The 18,412-nt window shown below is 42.5% G+C and overlaps 1 protein-coding gene and 2 long non-coding RNA genes across 5 annotated transcripts in view; 2 read left to right on the top strand and 1 right to left on the bottom strand.

The window, feature by feature from the left end:
• RPIA (ribose 5-phosphate isomerase A) overlaps positions 1-11,264 on the top strand; it is a 30,283-nt gene extending 19,019 nt beyond the window's left edge. For 2 of the 3 annotated variants that reach the window (XM_025453878.3, XM_025453877.3), the window contains 5 exons: positions 1,375-1,439; positions 2,612-2,680; positions 3,381-3,522; positions 5,096-5,195; positions 10,310-11,264. In XM_025453878.3, coding sequence (XP_025309663.1) covers positions 1,375-1,439; positions 2,612-2,680; positions 3,381-3,522; positions 5,096-5,195; positions 10,310-10,407 — 474 coding nt within the window. In that variant the 3' untranslated portion in view covers positions 10,408-11,264. Of the gene's footprint in view, positions 1-1,374; positions 1,440-2,611; positions 2,681-3,380; positions 3,523-5,095; positions 5,196-8,639; positions 9,180-10,309 lie in introns of those variants that run through there. The other variant, XM_049095972.1, reaches the window with a different exon arrangement.
• LOC112664369 (uncharacterized) overlaps positions 1-18,412 on the bottom strand; it is a 53,879-nt gene that overhangs the window by 14,718 nt on the left and 20,749 nt on the right. The window lies entirely within an intron of this gene.
• The window catches only part of LOC112664370 (uncharacterized), a 77,651-nt gene continuing 74,730 nt past the window's right edge, over positions 15,492-18,412 (top strand). The window contains exon 1 of the long non-coding RNA XR_003139663.3: positions 15,492-15,647. This is a non-coding gene — a long non-coding RNA (uncharacterized LOC112664370). The remainder of the gene's footprint in view (positions 15,648-18,412) is intronic.

Raw genomic sequence — 18,412 nt, 5'->3', positions numbered from 1 at the left:
TAGGTTTTGTGGGGAGAGGTGAAGTTTGAGCAGAACTGTGAAGGCAGGGTGGCCATGGCAGGAGAGAGCATTCCAGAGAGGAGTAGATGAGAACCAGGGGCATTGGGCATATGTGGATAACCCCCAGGCTGGCTGGAGTGGTAAGGACCGAGTGAGTGGTATGCATTGGTGCATGGTGGGAGAGGAGAGGCTGGACTGGAAGAGTGGAAAGGGGTTATGGCAGCTTGAGAACCAGACTGCAGATGGGGACCCGATGGTCTACTAGTCTGTGTTGTCCTGGTACACGTGGGCCTTAGAGAGTTTAGTAAGAACCATGGGAAGGGCTCACTGGGGGATTTCTGTGGGCAGAGCCAGGGCAGAGTGTGAGTCAGTGTTCAGCACTGTGAGAAGAGTGGTTTGGGCTGAAGGTAGGCCTGGAACTCACACAAAGAAGGTTGTAGCCTTCCAGGCCCCCAAGAGTTGCCATGATGTAGCCTGGCCCTGGGGTTAGCGCAGGGTGTGGAGAAGCAGTATAGCCTCTCTTTTCAGACAAAGAGCAGAATCTGAAAGCATGGAAACGAGGTGAAGCTGAAGCTTTGTGCACTTTATACTTGTGCCATGCCAGGCAGCTTAAACTGACTTGTACCCTGAGGTTTCTTCATACAGCTGCTTTAAATAACCATACTTAAGACTCCCACACTGTCTACTTGGAGTCCAGGAGTGTCACGAAATACTTAGCTTCCTTGATTTCAGATCTTGAAAGATGAATGAACCCACCTGCCCCTGACTGCTCCTGGGGTTGGTGGTAGAATTTCCTAATAGTGGGAGTGGGCATGCCCGGACAGGTGCTTTGGCGGGGTCATAGTCAGGGTGCCTCAGATAATTTCCAATTGCAGATCAAATGTGTGTCAGCTTTATAACTCTTCATTGGGTTTTCTCTCTGTGCTGGAAACTGCCTTTCTTTTTGCCACTTTAGCATGGAGACTTCTGAATCAGTGTTTCTCGGCCTTTTTTCTGTTGCCCCCCTCCAGTGAAATTTTAATACCACAGGTATACTGTGTATCTTTTCTGTACTTGGGGGTGATGTCACCCACATTGGGATTGTGTACTCTTAATTCTAGCTCATCCACAGAGATGCCTATCAATGAGAAAAGGGAGTGTAATGTGGGTAAGAACTAGACCCATGTGTGGCTTCCAGGCTCCATATTTAGTGGACCTTAGTGGAATAGCTTAACCTCTCAGAGCCTGTTTTTTGACTGATTAAATGGGAATAACTCTACCTAACTAATAGGGCTGCTGAGGATCTGATGAGTTATTACATGTTCAAGCTTTGCACAGAGCCTCCCCTCTAATGGCTCTCAGTAGTTTCTGTATCTTTCTTCTCTCCTCCCACAGATTGACCTCGCAATTGATGGTGCTGATGAAGTAGATGCTGATCTCAATCTCATCAAGGGTGGTGGGTGAGTGTTGTGGGGACTTTCTTGCTGAGGAGTATCTGCCAGTTAATCCTTAGCAAAGCAAGGTGGAAGACAGAATAAACAAATGGCCACTGTGATGTATGTGAGCTTGTCTTTTTTCTAGGAAGTTGATGGTTGTTAGAGCCAGTTTGGCATTTCTAGTTATGAGTAGCAGTCTGCTGACCAGGAACCTGGGTCTCTTCAGTGAGATTATTCATCTTACTGAGTTCTCTGTATCTGCATTCTTCTGCTGAATCAAATTTTAATAACTGTATGAATTAAACCAGATATATTGTTGGGGTAGATTATTAGGTCTGTGGGAATTAGTGTGTGATCTTTGCTTAAAGCTGCTCTTAACCTCTGTGAGCAGTTAGTTGTACATGTATTTATTCACTTGGAAAACATTTATTGAGTATTTCTTAAATGTTGATTTGGGGGTAGGGAATGGTGGATTGAAGAAGGCCAAGTCCTGCTCCGCTATTGTAATTAAGCAGACTGCAATGACACAACATGTTTAGAATCATACCGTACACTCTGCTTCATCACCCCAACTGTCAAATAGTAGATAGGAAAGGTTGTTCAAAGCTTGTCCTTCTTAAGTTATAGACCCTTCCATTCATGCCATGCTCAGATGACTTTTCCTTGAGCACAGATATATTTTAGATAGGAGTATGCCTGGCCTGACTGGGATCCATTTCTCCCAGACATAGGCTCATTTACCAGAAGCAACATGTCTTAGCTCAGGCTGCCTTAACAAAATGCTGTAGTCTGGGTGGCTTCAGCAACAAGTAATTTTTAAGAATTCTGGAGACTTCTGGCTTGAGTTGGCTGCCTTATTATCATTGTGCCCTCAGGGTGGAGAGAGAGCAAGTGAGCTCTCTGGTGTCTGTTCTGTTAAGGACATTAATCCTATCAGACCAGACTCCTCCACCCCTCCAAACACTTTTAACCATAATTACTTCTTAAAGTAATGTGCACTTGGGAGTTATGGCTTCAATATATGGAATTGGGAAGGACACAGTTTAGTCCATTGCCCAGCATGATGGAGTTGAGGATCTTTAAAAATTATAAATTCAATTTATCATTAAGTAGATTTGGGTTTCCTGTATCTGACCTTAGTTTTCAAATTGAGTTTGTGTCCGACCCTGTATTCACTTGCCTCTTCCCATCCCCAGAGGCTGTCTGACCCAAGAGAAAATTGTGGCCGGCTATGCCAGTCGCTTCATCGTGATCGCCGACTTCAGGTACAATGTTGAGTGTTCTGAGCTGTCCACTGGGGGCGGAGGTAGATCACACCCCAACCTCATCCCCATTTTATAGAGGAGGATAGAGAAATGGAGGGGCTGTCTGGCTTTCTGAGACTGATGGCTAAGACTGAGGGAGTGTCTTGAAGGATTTTGTTCCATTTTCATACTGAAGGTACATATTGCTATGTTTTGTGTCCATTGGAAGGAGGAGGAAATAGCTTGTCACTCTTGTGACAAGAGCATGTCCTCATATATCACTCATTTGATCCTTGTAGGAAGGACAGGCCCTGCCCACGGGCAGTGACTCAGCATGTTCTGCTTCCTCTGGACACATAAATGTGTTGTGCAGAGTCTCTGACCAGGCTCTCAGATTCTCCTTCAAGGAGTCTGGTAGATGGTGCTTATGCTGAGCATGTTAATTTAAAAAAAAATTGTATTGACTTACAAGATATTATTACTGTAGAAAGAACATAAATAATAAACACCTGGATAGCCACAAGCTAGTCATAACCAGTTTTAACATTTTTAAAAGTCATACTTATTTGAAATACCTAATTTCTTAACTAGTAAAACAGCTCAAACATTAGCAGCCCGGTGTGTTTCCCTGCTCTCTGCCCACTTACTACGTCTGAATTTGGTGTTTGTCTATACCATTGAGCTTATTTATATTTATTGTACTTTCTGACTTTCTTTCCAGGAAAGATTCAAAGAATCTCGGGGATCAGTGGCACAAGGGAATCCCCATTGAGGTCATCCCAATGGCCTATGTTCCTGTGAGCCGAGCTGTGACCCAGAAGTTTGGGGGCGTGATTGAACTTCGGATGGCTATCAACAAGGCAGTAAGTGGTCAGGGAGGTTTCTCAAGGGCATTCTAGCTTCTTGATGTGGTGTCCTCCTTTTTGTTTCAGTTAGGTCCCTCTGAGTATAGCCTGGGTAGTCAGCTTTTATTTATTTTTATTCAGATTATTGGTTTATTTTTAGAGTACTAGCTTTATTAGTTCCTATATTCAAACTCGTGTAGATGATATGACACTTAATGCAGTGCATATTCTCTGTACAAGTGAGGAATTGATTCTTTTTCTTGGTCCCTTGGGGTCTTATGGTCCTCAGGTGATTGGATCTTTGTACCTTGTGGTCTGGACCACCGTGCTTCCCAGTGGCTAAAAATGGCTTTGGGAGGCACCCCAGGGCAGGAAGTTTTCCAGGTTCCATGGTATAATTTTCCTTTTCTCCTCTTACTTCATTCTGTGACAAGAAGTAGAATTTCCTGGGGGATATGAACTCTTCCTTAGGAATACGCTTTGGAAACTTAGTGCAAATGTTTCTCTTCTACTTCTAAAGTGGGCTGCACAGAACTTTTTTTTCCTCTTACACTTAAATAAACAAGCAAAAGTAATAACCCAAAAGCTAACTGTATTTATAGACATGACTTTATAACAGGTTTAGAAGATACAGAAGAGAAAACAGATTATCTGTGACTTTACCCTGATGCATTTTTATGTTGATTTTTTTTTCCTAGCGTTTTTCTGATGTTTTAAAAATCAGTCCTAATTCTAGTGGTTATGCAGAGCTCTGGGTCTAGTTCCCTCTGTAGCTGAGAGGTTCGGAGGAGACTGTTGGAGAAGGGGGTTCTCTCTCATGGCTGGGGTGACTCCAGACAGGAACCCAGCATCCTGCCTTCTTGGGGCTCTTCACTGATCTCCCATCCCCTCACCTCCAACCTGCAGGAGCAGCCTAGTTTCCTTGCCTGTGACTGTAGTGCTCTGTCCACATTTGTGGTCCCAAATGCCTACTAGTGCCCAAAGCTGTGGAGGAATTTTGGGTTAATTATCTAAAACTACCCTCTGCTCTTTTTTGGAGCCCAGAACACGTCTCTGCTTCCTGTTTTGGTGGGACTGCCTGCGAGGTGAAGTGATGGGTGCAATAGCACTGCCTTATTTTTTACTGGGCACCTAATGTGAAGCAGTGAGAATGTCCATGTGGATAGTCTGCTTCTGTTGTTCTAGTTTTTCATTCTAGTAATAGCCAATTGGCTATTATTAGCCAATTAGTGAACCCGTCCTATGAGCCCTCACTGTGGTAAGTGCTTACCCCTATGGTTTATACATAAACTGCTTTCTCAAGTATGTATCATTATCCTCTTTTTGTAGTTGAGGAATCTGAGGCTCACAGAAGTTAATAGCTTCTCTGAGCCTCCTCTATACTATGTGGCTTCAAGACTCAAATTTTGATGCCAGAGTTCCTGCTCATTACTTCTTCATAGCACTGCCTTCTAGAAAGCAGGAGGTGGGGTACTGGCTGGAGCAGGTTAATTAAGATACTTGTCTGTGGGCATCCCCTTCACTTTCTTGCCCCTCTCTCTGCCTACCTGTATTTATAACTTCTGTAAATGTGGAAAATCATACCTTCTAGGGTCCCGTGGTGACAGATAATGGGAATTTTATCCTGGACTGGAAGTTCGATCGGGTGCACAAGTGGAGTGAAGTAAACACAGCTATCAAAATGATCCCAGGTAAATGTGATCCCAGTAGTGTTCATTGAGAATAGACACCCAAGCACTTTGTAACTGTCCCCTGCCTCTGGCCATAGGAGGCACAGTGGGTGTGGGTTTTGTAAGACTTGGTTAGAAAGAAGAATTTCCTTTGTGCTATGCTTGGAGTTTCTGACTTCATGCCTTTGATTCCTCCCCAGCCCCCAATAGTTATTGCTTACCTAGCAGCTTTTGGTTGTGCATTTACAACCCATTTTAGTTGGGAGAGGCCTAGAGCTGATGGAGTATCAGAGGGGATTTGCCTTAAAATAAGCTCACCCTCTCTGCATAGAGCTTTCCCTTACAGAAGCTTAACTATAGCCTCTTTCATTTCAAGAAGTAGGCTGTCTTCTTGAGCAGTGGGGAATAATGACTGTTCACCCACACTCATTAGATATGTACCACAGGCCAGTGCCTGTGCCACATGTTACAGGAAATGCTCCATCTATAGAACTTGGAATCTGACTCGAGGAGAGTTCACATATACCTAGGGAGAGTGTGCATGGCTATGTAGAAGCCATACCTACAAATAAGATGGAATGCTAAATTTGCTAGAGAAATACCAAGAGTCTAGAGTGCATATAGGTTGCTTCCTTTGGAGAGTGTGTGAGAAAGTTAAGGAAGAGAGGTGGCTTTTGATCTATGCTTTGGCATAGTGTAATCTAGACATTGCATTAAGTGTTTAAAAATGTCTTATTTGATTGTCCAGTTGGATGAGATAGTTATAAAGGAGAACATGGATCATGGAAGATTACATGACTTGCCCAAGGGCTACAGTGCCAAGAGGGAGTCCTTATTTCCTTGAGTTGAGGAGGGGTGGTATGGCATGAACATTTGGGGTGGGAGAGCCTCTAATGCTAATAGTAGGGGTCTGGGGCCGTGGGTGAGGCTGGGTGGGCAGTGTAGAGGTGAGTCAGGCATCCAGGCCAGAGGAGGTATCAAAGGTCCATGCAAGGAGATTGGATGGAGGGAGCAGATGTGAGAGACATTAGTCTTACGATTTTGAGAGACAAAGACTGACTGGGAATAGTCCATGGCATAGAATATTCTTGGGCCAGAACAAGCTAATGGGGCAGGTAAGATCAGTTTAGCAGATTGTAGTGGCTAATAGTAAAAGAGCAGACTGCCTGATGGGGTTCCTAACCCAGCCTCACTCTGCCAGTGTGAATTTTGTGCAGTTATGTCTTTGTGACTCAGTTTCTTCCTCTGTGAAAGAAGCTAACACAAGTGCCTACTTCATAGGATTTTTGGATTAAATGAGTTAAAATGATGCCTAGCACATAAAGGAGTGTTTGTTGAATGAACACATCCCTAGGAAGAAAGGATAGTATTGTTAAATATGCTAGATTCTAAGTAATCCATGCTATTTAGGAATGAAAATGATGTGACTATATGCCATGTAATAAGCTAATTCTTCCAACCTTACTGTAAATTTAGTCTGCTCTTTTCCTTTGACTGACAGTCTTGGAGCAGATTTATTAAGCAAAAAAGAAGAGTTGTATTAGGCTTTTTCTCTCAGTACTCTCATTTAGTAGAAGTAATGAGCCAAGAGGGCAAGAGGAAGAGAAGATGTAGAGGTCACCATAAGCAGATGGAAACATTTGCCCCTAACGATAATGCAGGATAGACCAGGGGATTGCATAGGAGCAGCTCACCAGTGGGGGCTTGATTTCTCTGGAGGTGGATTTCTTGCAATGCCCACTAGGTAGCTCTGTTGCTTCTGCTCAGATCAGAACCTTTCTTGGCTTATTGAGACATTGAGCTGTCCTTCATGAGGAAGTTTCTCCCGTATTTGCCCTCTGCCTCAGTAAGTAGAAGTAACCTACTTACTGAGAAGTTACTTATTTTTACTCAATTAAGTACAAGCCTAGAGAAGTTCAGAATCTTAGTAGGAACTTCAACTGAAGAAAATGAAAAAGAGAGGCTAGAAGTTAAATCCTGCCACCAGAAGCATTGGTGTGATTTGTTGTTTCTCCTGTTCTCTCTCTTCTTTCCCTGTTCTGTCTGTTTTGATACTGCTGGACCAAAATCCAGGGAAGGGGAGCAGGGCAAGTTTCCCTGTCTGTCCCTGTCACCCTGCCCTTGCCCTGTGTACATTTGTGTGTCTGAAGACACTTACAGGACAGCTGTACTGGTGCCTGCCTAGTCACTTCCTCCCTTGGATATGCCCCTGGGTTCCACCCAGAGCACAGAGGCTCTGTAGAAGGGCCAAAGCTCATGGGTTCTTGGCCCCTTGCTCACAGTAAGCCACCTCTGTCTGCCCTTTCCACTACTGGGTGGGTCAGTAACCTGAAGATGGCGTGCCCTAAGATCAGACTTGGCTCCTGCCATTCATCTCTGCTCTTTCTCTGAAGCCTTTTCTGAATCTGGTTTGACTTTCTTTTGGATTGGGGGAAGCTGTCACCTTGCATTAACAGAATTTTTGAAAATGATGGGTCTTGTGTGTCCCCTGTGCTTCCTTTGGGAGACTTCAGTTGGTGCAGTGGTGTGCCAGAGCCCTATGTTTCTCAGCAGCTCCTTTCTCTGCTTCATGACTCTTTCTCAGTGATAGGTATTTTTTTTATGTATTGGGAACCTTGCTAAGTTTCAGTTTTAAAATCTTTTTTAGTTGATGTTCTTTAAGATTACAAGAGTAAATGGTGAAAAGTCTCTTCCTTCTTTCCTTCCATTTTTTCCCCTGTTAGATGGTGCTAAACTTGCCCTGCATGGATTGCACCAATTTACCCCTTTACTAGCAATTTTTCCTATACACTTGTCCATCAAACTTGTTTTCCTGATAGTTCGAACACCATTTTATTGGACATTTTACATGGCCTCTTTTGTAAAGTACCTCTTTAAGTCTTTGGCCCATTTTTCTATGAGGTGGTCTGTCTTATTGATTTGGAGAATTATTTATATATTTTGATGCGAGTCCTTCGTTGGATATATGCATTGCAAATATCTTCTAGCACTTTGTGGGAAAACCTCTAAGGCTGATAGTGTGATTGAAGATAACTGGGTGTGCAAATAGCCAAAGCAATCTTGAGAAAGAAGAGCAAGGCTGGAGGTATCACAATCCCAGATTTCAAAATATACAACAAAGCTGTAGTAATTGAAACAGGATAGTACTGCCACAAAAATAGACACATTAATTAATGGAACAGAATAGAAAGTCTAGAAATAAGCCCATGCATCTATGGTCGATTAACCTATGACAAATAAAGCAAGAATATACAGTGGGGAAAAGACAGTCGTCAACAAATGACATTGGAACAACTGGACAGCTACATGCAAAAGAATGAAACTGGACCACTTTCTTACAGCTCTCAAAAATAAACTCAACGTGGGTTAAATATGACACTAAAGCCATGAAACTCCTAAAAACATAGGCAGTAATCTCTTGGACATTGGCTTTAGCAACATTTTTTTCTGGATCTTTCTCTCCAGGCAAGGAAAAGAAAAGCAAGAATAAACTACTGGGACTACATCAAACTGAAAAGCTTTTTGCACAGCAAAGGAAGCCATCAACAAAATGAGAAGGGAGCCTACTAAATGGGAGAACATATTTGCAACTGATATATTCAATAAGGAGTTAAAATCCAAAATATATAAAGAACTCTTACAACTCAATACAAAAAACTAATAATCCAAATAAAACTGGGCAGAGGACTTCAATAGACATTTTTCCAGAGAAGACATACAGATGGCTAACAATCACATCAAGAGATGTTCAGCATTGCTAATCACCAGGGAAATCCAAATTAAAACCACAGAGAGATATCACCTTACAACTGTCAGAATGGCTAGAATCAAAACTAAGAAATAACAAATGTTTAAAAAAACAAAACTAACAACCCAAAAATCAAATGTTGGTGAGGATGTGGAGAAAAGGGAACCCTCATTCTCTGTTGATGGGAATGTAGGTTGGTGTAACTACTATGGAAAACCATATGGAGGTTCCTCAAAAGATTAAAAATATAAGTATTAGATGGTCTAACAGTTCTGCTGGATATTTACCCAAAGGAAATGAAAACAATAATTTGGAAAGATACATGCATCTGTGTTTGTTGCAGCATTATTTACAATAGCTAAGATAGGGGAGCAACAGAAGTGTCTGTTGACAGATGAATGGATAAAAATTTGGTATGTATGTGCAATGGAATATTATTCAGCCATAAAAAAGAATGAGATCACACCATTTCCAACAATGTGGATGGACCTAGAGGGTGTTATACTAAGTGAAGTAAGTCATAGAAAAATACCATATAATTTCAGTTACATGTGGGATCTATAAAATAAGACAAGTTTGAAAAAAACAACAAAAAAAGCAGAAACAAACCGGTTTTCATAGAGGAAGAGCAGAGGGATAGACAAAATAGGTAGAGGGGATTAAGAAGTCTAAACTTAGAGTTATAAAATAAATAAGTCCCAGAGATATAAAGCACAGTATGGGAAATAGAGTCAATAATATTGTAATAATTTTATATGGTGACAGCTGGAAACTACATTTACCACTGTGAACAATATGGCTACATTTACCATATGACATATATGGCTACATTTATGTCAATAATGTCAATAAAATAATGACAATAAAATAATGTCAATAAAACAATATGGCTACATTTACCATATGACATATATGGCTAGAGTATGTTTCAGAACTGAAACATACTCTAGCCATATATGTCAACTTCAATTTAAAGAAAAAAGGAAAATAAATGGGAGCAGGGGTTACTTAGAGTAGTCATAGAGGACCTCTCTGAAGAGAGGACTTATCATCTGATAGCCGAAGGACCGAGAAGAACCATCCCCTTGAAGTGCTCAAAGATGAATAGTCCAGCAAACAGAATAGCATGAGCAAAGGCTCTGAGGCAGGAAAAAAGTTGGCATGTTTGGATAGCATAGAAAGCCAAGATGGCAGGGGAGAAAGGGATTGTAAGAAGAATTAAAAATAATCAGAATCCTTTTCATTGTTCCGAGAGAGGAAAGACTTCAGAGCTGTCATTTGTCCAGTGCTGCTCAGAGTATTGCTCTTACTGACTGTATGGTCCTTGACTCTCTTCTTGCCTTGAGAAACTGAAACCTAATGCTTTTTTTCATCTTTCATCCTGCAGGCGTGGTGGACACAGGCCTTTTCATTAACATGGCTGAGAGAGTCTACTTCGGGATGCAGGATGGCTCTGTGAACATGAGGGAGAAGCCTTTCTACTGACCCTGCAAGAGTGGAGCGTGTTCACCTTGAACCCCCAGCGTGCAGCTGAGGTAGACATGCCTCTCCAGGAGCCTTTGCCTTAATGCATCTGTGCCAGACAGACGGCTGGCGGGGCGGGGTGGGGGGGTTAACTCCAGTCTTCTGAAGTATTGTTATTTAATGTCTTTTTAAAAAGAGAAATATAAACATATATATTTTTACTATTAAAAATACTCAGTTTTTTAAATTAAAGTAGAACTTGATTTCATGTTTTATATATGAAACATTTACCAAAAAAAAAAAAAAAAAACCACAAACAGGAAGAGGACTGTCTTTTAAACTTTTAACTTGAGTCTGCTGGTTAAGCTTCTGAATATTGGGTGTGCTGAGAAATGTAAATCAAAACTTTTCTTTAAGAAAACTGGTAAAATGAAGGGCCCAGCCAGCAGTGATTCCCTGATGCCTTACTGGAAACATTAGAGTTTACTTTTCTACCACATTGTTTTGTCCTTAGTTTTTGTTGTGATCACGCACAATCCTTGGGTCCCTGTTTTAAGATGAGGTTTACAAGAGTCTGGCAAGTGGAGCAGTGTGGTGTATAGTGAGTGACTCAGAGTGTAAACTGTCAGGGAGAAACTGTGGTTCTTTTGCTAAGATTCGGGGGTTCTTTCAGACCCCTATCGTGGTAAGCAATTGGCCAGAAATACTTGCCAGTACTGCCAAAGCACTGCTGTGAAATGTGAAATACTTTTAAATCATTGTCTTTTTGTTGTTAATATTTTTTCTGTTCCTTTATTGTTACTTGCATGGTTCACCATCAGAAGTCATCTCCATACATTGTTTGAAAGTTGAAATAAAACAGTATGGTGCCGTTTTGACTCTTTGTCTTTACTGTTTGCAGAAGTTTTGCAGTAAAATAGGGATCAACTTTTCACCAGTTTACATTGGATCTTTGAGAAGAGGCAGAGTTTACTTGAGAAATCTTGAACCAAAGACTAAGTAAATATTTCCTTTATTTCTGAGCGAGCTTGACATCAGTTTTATTCCATAGGCCTTTGTCAAACAAGACATTATTTTCTTTGTTAATGGAAGATAACTCAGCTGAACAGAAGTCACCAATTATTCCCAAGTGTCATATTAGTCAGACCCTCAATCCCAGAAGCTGGCGAGCATGAAACAGGTTCCTTTTATTCCCTCCTTAATCTCTCACTGATCTTCAGATCGTGTGCCCTAGTGGGCAGTGCACTGTCCAGAAAGCCTCAGAGATGGGGAGAGGGAAGGCCGCCATCAGTTGGGTGGTAATTCTGGATGGGACTGAGGAGCCCAGCCTGGTAGGTGTTTGTGCTGAGGGCCGTCATTGCCCCTGTGCCGGCCTGCACTATACTCAGGACAGTCCTTTCCCTCAGGGTGCCCTCCATTGGGAGCCTTGGATTGTAACTACCCAGCGTGCTGGCGTCTCAGTCCCTACTAATCCAGGTGGCTGAATGAAAGTTAACAGAATTGGGTTTAGAGGCTCTCTTTTTCTTACCAAGTTCTTTGTCTTTGTCTTCACTCTCAAGTGCTTTTTAAAAATGATTGCCTCATACTTTGTTAGGAAGCCTATTGTTAGGAGAGCTCTAGTTTTCAAGCCTCTTCTAGTCTAGATAAGTTTTGCACAAAATGGGCACAAGATCTTAGCCAAGAAAACTTGATAGAACTAATGTTTGAAATCCTTTAAAGCTCTTGTAGCATGGGTTAAGTTCAGGGATAAAGAACAAAGTTAAACTGGGTTTCTGAAAAACACCTGCATGCTCCACATCACATGGGCATTTTCAGTGGGTTTCAGGGGTGTTTGCACCTGTGACCAAAATGCAGTCCCTGTGAGCATTGGTGTGAGGTTTTCCTTCTCTTGAAAAAAACAAAAAACCCCAGCTATGCTTGAAGCACACATATAGAAGTATGTTCTAGATGTGTATTTTGATCGAAGATTCTTCAATAAAATGGTTGTTAAATGCCATCTTGCAGTGATAAACTGGATGGAAAAAATTTGCAGGCACATGATGAATCAGAGGGGCATAGGGCAGGCTGCAGGTCTGGCTTTTGGGAAAGGTTATAACCCAGTTAAACAGCCACGCTTCTGGGAGGGATCAAAGGGGAAAATCACTTGCATTTGAGTAAGATCTGTTCCATTTTGGTTTCTGCTAGAGCTCAAAAAATTTTGATTCATTTATCAATCTTTTCCTCAGTTGCCATCACATGCTAATTTCTAGTGGGCACTAGTGGGAGAGAGAGGACAGAGACCAGAACACCCCTTTTATGCTCTGGATGGTGGATGAGACAGGAAGGCAGAGGAATGCTGTGATGGAGCAGTGATGTGAAGGAATCGTCAGCATAGTCAGAAAGAGGTGGGAAAGGGGTTCTCAGGTGACTGGCACTGGCAACAGTTCCATACCTGCCATCATTCTGGGCCTTTGCCCTTAGGTCTTACAGCAACTTCCTGGTGGTGGTTCTCTTCAGTTGCAGAGTAAGAAACCGGAGTTCAGTTTAAGTAACTTGTTCAGGTTGTGCTGAACCTGTACTTGGAAGCAGGCCAGACTTAACTGGCTGCAGGCCTTACTCCAAATTGAAGAGGGTTGTAGGACTCCGGTTGTTTGCACTCCTTAATTCTTATGTCCATTATTTGCAACTTGAGCCATGAGTAACTTGTTAAACAGTTACTGAAGTTAATGAAATGGTCTCTGTGTGTGTGCACACATGTCTGTAGGCTGATAGGTAATCCTATAAGATTAATTTCTAGTTTTGAATGAGCTTTAATGGCAGAACAGAGTAGAGCATTGTACCAGCCTAGGGTGAGCCATGGGAAAGTGCACTTTGGAGAAGTCATCCTTCTCAGCCACCACTGATGGCTTCTCCCCTATGCTTGTTTCCTTTTCTCCCTGAGGCATGGCTCTCTTGGGAAAGGATGTTGATGGTTAAGGACTGAGTTCCCTTTAGCTAAGATTCTTCAGGAATGTGTAGTTGAACAGAGTTGATTTTATTGACTCATTGAAGGAGAGAAGTCACATGCCATGTGGAGCTGTGGGGTGTCTCAATCAGAGCATGTTAGGGCTTAGAGGATTTGGGCTTGTGTCTGGTGCTTTGGAGGAGGGCTCAGGGAAGCAGGGCTCTGCTCTGGATTGGATTGGATTGGAAGCAGGAGAATTCTGTGATCAGGTGTTTTAAATTTTTACCAAGAAGGCAAGAAGAATGGAGTGAAGCTAAATCTGGGATTGAAAAAGAAGCAGCAGTCACTCAGCCAGAATATGGTGATGTCCTTTTTATGATTTGGACACTTAAGATTTTGTCTATGTTGAGATGTAATTATGGAGTCCTCTAGTTTTTGTCTTCACCCACCACATCACAGAGTGGCCATGTCTGATGGAATTGTGTGAAATTGTTAGTGTTCCACAGGAGAACACCTCAGCCTGGCTGTGGGTGCCAGGCCAGCTCATAGCAACACCAAGACCTGACTGTAGCTAGTACAGGGCTGCGTTTCTCTTTCTCAGGATCTGCTCACCCCAGACCCAGGAGGCCCACATGTTCTTTTTTTTTTTTTCTTTAAAGATTTTATTTGTTTATTAGAGAGAGAGCACGGTGAAGAGGAGTAGAGGGAGAGGGAAAAGCAGGCTCCCCACTGAGCAAGAAGCCCAACAAGGGCTCAATTCCAGGGCCCCAGGATCATGACCTGAGCCGAAGGCAGACACTTAGCCGACAGCCACCCAGGCGCCCCAGGCCTGCACATTCTATATAATCAACTCTTCTCTTTTTTGATCAAATATTGAGCACTTGCTGGGCATTGGACACTGGGACAGAGGAGTCAGGCCACAGATATCCATCACGCAGCTCCAGCCTTCAAAGACTTCATTGATGCCATGACAACCACTTCTCATAACTCTTTTAGCGAGCCTGTGTTTGCTCGCTTCCTGTCACACCTACTTAGCCGCTGAGACAGCCCGATTTAGGATGGTGTCAGCCTTCACTCTCCACTAACCCGCTAATCAGATGATGTTTTTGAATAGGTTCAGTGCCTTTGCTTTTTTAGTAACCAGTTTGTATCGCAGGACAGCAAAACACTCCAATATAGCCTAGCATTCAAATGTGCCCAGGTTGACTCTGCAAGTAAACATCTGTAATGGTGCTTTGAGAAGGTGGAAGTGTGTGTTAACATGGGTAGTGGATGGGGGTGCAATCCAGAGAGGGAGGGAAGGGTCTTCCCTGGAAGGGCGACTCTCATGTTCTGTGGACAACACCTAATGCAGACTGACAAATGAAATAAAGTCAGCTTTGAAACCCATTCCTGTGTCGGATCACTGAGGAGCATCTCAGCAGCAAGGTGGGAGAGGACGCAGCTCCATGTCTGGGAACTAGAGCCCTGGCTGCATGTCCGTCGGCTTTGGCCCAGTGGCAGGGAGACCCGTGAATGTCTCCCTGGGTGACAAAACCACATTTGAGGGAGATCCAAGGTTCAGGTGTGTCCCAGTCTGAGTTTCAAATAGGAGAGTTGTGCTCATCCTCATTTTATGTCAGAAGCTGTTCTTAGTGCCGGCTGGACCAGTCCTCCAGTCACGGATGACTTCTGAAGGTTCTAGAGCTCTGATCTGATTTTCACTGCCCTTGGCCCATGTTCCTCTGTGCTTGTGGTGCTGCTCCCTGTTTTTTTGTGACTCTGTGGCAGGTGTTCACAAGGTGAGAGCCTGCAGGGCACTGGCATCCAGTGCAGCATAGGTATGATCAGAACAGCACTGCCCACAGAAATGTGAGCCACACATGGAATTTTAAGTGTTCACGTAGCCACATTAAAAAGGTACAAAGACACAGGTGAGATTAATTCCAGTAAAATCTTTTATTTAATCCAACATATCTAAAATATTACTATTTTAACATGTAATCAATGTTGACATTTTGTACTAAATCTTCAAAATATAGTATGTGTTTTACTTGAGCACATGTCGTCTTGGACTCGTCACTTTTCATGTGTTCAGTAGCCACACTAGTGAATGACTTGACTATTGGTGAACTATTGAGTTCTGCTTCTAGAACTCAAGGCAACTCTGGTGGTGTCCTTGTTCTGGAATTTTGAAGGATCCTTTGATTTCTTGGAGCAAGCCTGAGCATCTCCAGTGGCCTTGGATGTTCCTTAGGGCCCACAGCATTGAGTCAAAGGGAGGGCTCCCCAGGAGGTCCACTCAATAGCCCCAGTTTGAACTCAGACCATCTATACTTCATCTATGCTTCTTGACCTTGTAAGTGAACTTAACTCCAGGAAAGAGAACACCATTCTTTCCGCTTCTAAGTTAAATGATTATTTTAGTTGTGCTATACTACTTTTTCTGAGAGGTAGGTGTGGTTAAGATACTAACCAACCTTGGTTGAGAATTCCAATCTTCCACTGACTAGCTTTTGGAGAAGTTATTTTATCTCTCAGTCTTGGTTTCCTCAGAGTCAAATGGGTATAATAATATTACCTCTTAGGGTTGTTTCAAGAGTTAAAAGAGGTAATTCATGCTTCGAACAGGTGGAGACCTGTAAAAACACTTATTAGATGCCAAATTGCTGTTAAACTGCTATGGACTTATATTTGCTAGGTTCCTTCCTTCCTTTTTTTTTTTTTGTATATTTTTTATTGGAGTTCAATTTACTAACATGTAGCATAACACCCAGTGCTCATCCTGTCAAGTGCCCCCCTCAGTGCCTGTCACCCAGTCACCCAACCCCCCGCCCCCAGCTCCCTTTCCACCACCCCTTGTTCATTTCCCAGTTAGGAGTCTCTCATGTCCTGTCATCCTCACTGATATTTCCCACTCATTTTCTCTCCTTTCCCCTTTATTCCCTTTCACTATTTTTTATATTCCCCAAATGCATGAGACCATATAATGTTTGTCCTTCTCCGATTGACTTACTTCACTCAGCATCATACCCTCCAGTTCCATCCACGTCGAAGTAAATGGTGGGTATTTGTCGTTTCTAATGGCTGAGGAATATTCCATTGTATACATAGATCACAGCTTCTTTTATCCATTCATCTTTCGATGGACACCGAGGCTCCTTACACAGTTTGGCTATTGTGGACATTGCTGCTGTGAACATTGGGGTGCAGGGGTCCTGGCGTTTCACTGCATCTGTATCTTTGGGGTAAATCCCCAGCAGTGCAATTGCTGGGTCCTAGGCAGCTCTATTTTTAACTCTTTGAGGAACCTCCACACAGTTTTCCAGAGTGGCTGCACCAGTTCACATTCCCACCAACAGTGCAAGAGGGTTCCCCCTTCTCCTCATCCTCTTCAACATTTGTTGTTTCCTGTCTTGTTAATTTTCTCCATTCTCACTGGTGTGAGGTGGGATCTCATTGGGGTTTTGATTTGTATTTCCCTGGTGGCAAGTGATGCGGGCATTTTCTCATGTGCGTGTTGGCCATGTCTATGTCTTCTTTGGTGAAATTTCTGTTCATGTCTTTTGCCCATTTCATGACTGGATTGTTTGTTTCTTTGCTGTTGAGTTTAATAAGTTCTTTATAGATCTTGGATACTAGCCCTTTGTCTGATATGTCATTTGTGCTAGGTTCCTTCCTTGATGAACATGATTTGGTGGGGGCACAGTAGATGGGGAAAACCATGAGCTAAGTCATAGGTACATGGAGGTTCACTGCTTTCTATTTTTATCTGGATGCTGTATTCCATAACATTTTTCTTAAGATGGTTCACTAACTCTTGTCCTGGAATTCACTGAAAGAAAAAATTGTTGCAATAATTTTATATGCCTCAATGAAATGCCATATAAGTTTACTTAAGATATGTGTGTGTGTGTGTGTGTGTGTGTGTGTGTATGTGTGTGTGTGTGCTCTATCTGGGGAAGACTGGTACAGTAGGTGGTCATTTACCTGAATCTTGAAACAGAGTTTTTCAAGTTAAAAATTTTTTTAGCCTTAGTGAGTTAGAAGTCCAATTTATAAGTACCCATTTAAAGTGTGCAAGTCAGTGGTTTTTAGTATATTCACAGAGTTGTGTAACCATCACCACAATCAATTCTACAACATTTTCACCAACCCAAAGAGAAACCCTGTGTTCATGAGCAGGCACTCCCTATTTCCCCCCAATACCTCCTGCTCCCACCCCTCAACCCTAGGCAACTATGAATTCACTTCTGTCTCTATTGATTCCCACTCTTCTGGACATTTCATATAAAATGGAATCTTATACAATCTTGTATCTTGCTGCTTTTATTTAGCATAATGTTTTCAAGGTTTGTTCATGTTGTATCATGGATCAATATTTCATTCTTTTTTTTTATTGCTGAATATTCCACTGTAGCTAGACCACATTTTATTTATCCATTCTCTAATTGATGGACATTTGGGTTATTTCTACTTTTTAGGGTGAATGTCGCTGGGAAGAATCATGTACAACTCTCTGAACGGATATATGTTTTCATTGTCTTCTGTCTTTTTGTTGTTTTGATCCTCCTTTACTATCTTCTTTTGATCTAAGTAGGTATTTTTTTTAGCATACCTTTTGAATTCCTCTGGTTTTTGTTTGTTTGTTTTACTGTATATATTTAGTGACTTTCTCAGTAGCTGTTCTAGTTGCAGAGTTTTGAAGGAAGAGTGAAAGCCCAGCAGGCCAGGAGCAGTGGTGGGGAGAAGAGTGAGATGGAAGGAAGCATTCTATGAAGTGGAAACAGAATGTGTGCAGAGAAGGGTTAGTGAGGACCTGGTGGATCCAGATAACTTGGGGGAGCTGTGTATGGCTCGCCAATAATGCTGCCTCAAGGGAAGTGTTGAGAAATGGAAGGCAGTAGACATATACTGAAGGGCCATGTTCACCGTAGCTAAGGATGTGGGCCTTAATCCTACAGTGGGCGTTTTAGGCAGTGGAGTGGCCTGATCAGAGGACTTGCTGGCTTCAGGGAGATAGGTGGGATGGATGAGGAAGAGTCCAGGCCAGGGATAACAGTTATGAGTCTATGGAAGTGGTCTGAAGGGCTTTTCAGAGTACTGGAAGACTTTTTTAAAGGC

This window comes from Canis lupus, chromosome 17 (assembly GCF_003254725.2).
Source record: "Canis lupus dingo isolate Sandy chromosome 17, ASM325472v2, whole genome shotgun sequence".
In the NCBI taxonomy this organism is placed as follows: Eukaryota; Metazoa; Chordata; class Mammalia; order Carnivora; family Canidae; genus Canis; species Canis lupus.
The sequence above is the reverse complement of the archived record's forward strand: the minus strand, read 5'-3'. Positions and strand labels throughout refer to the sequence as shown.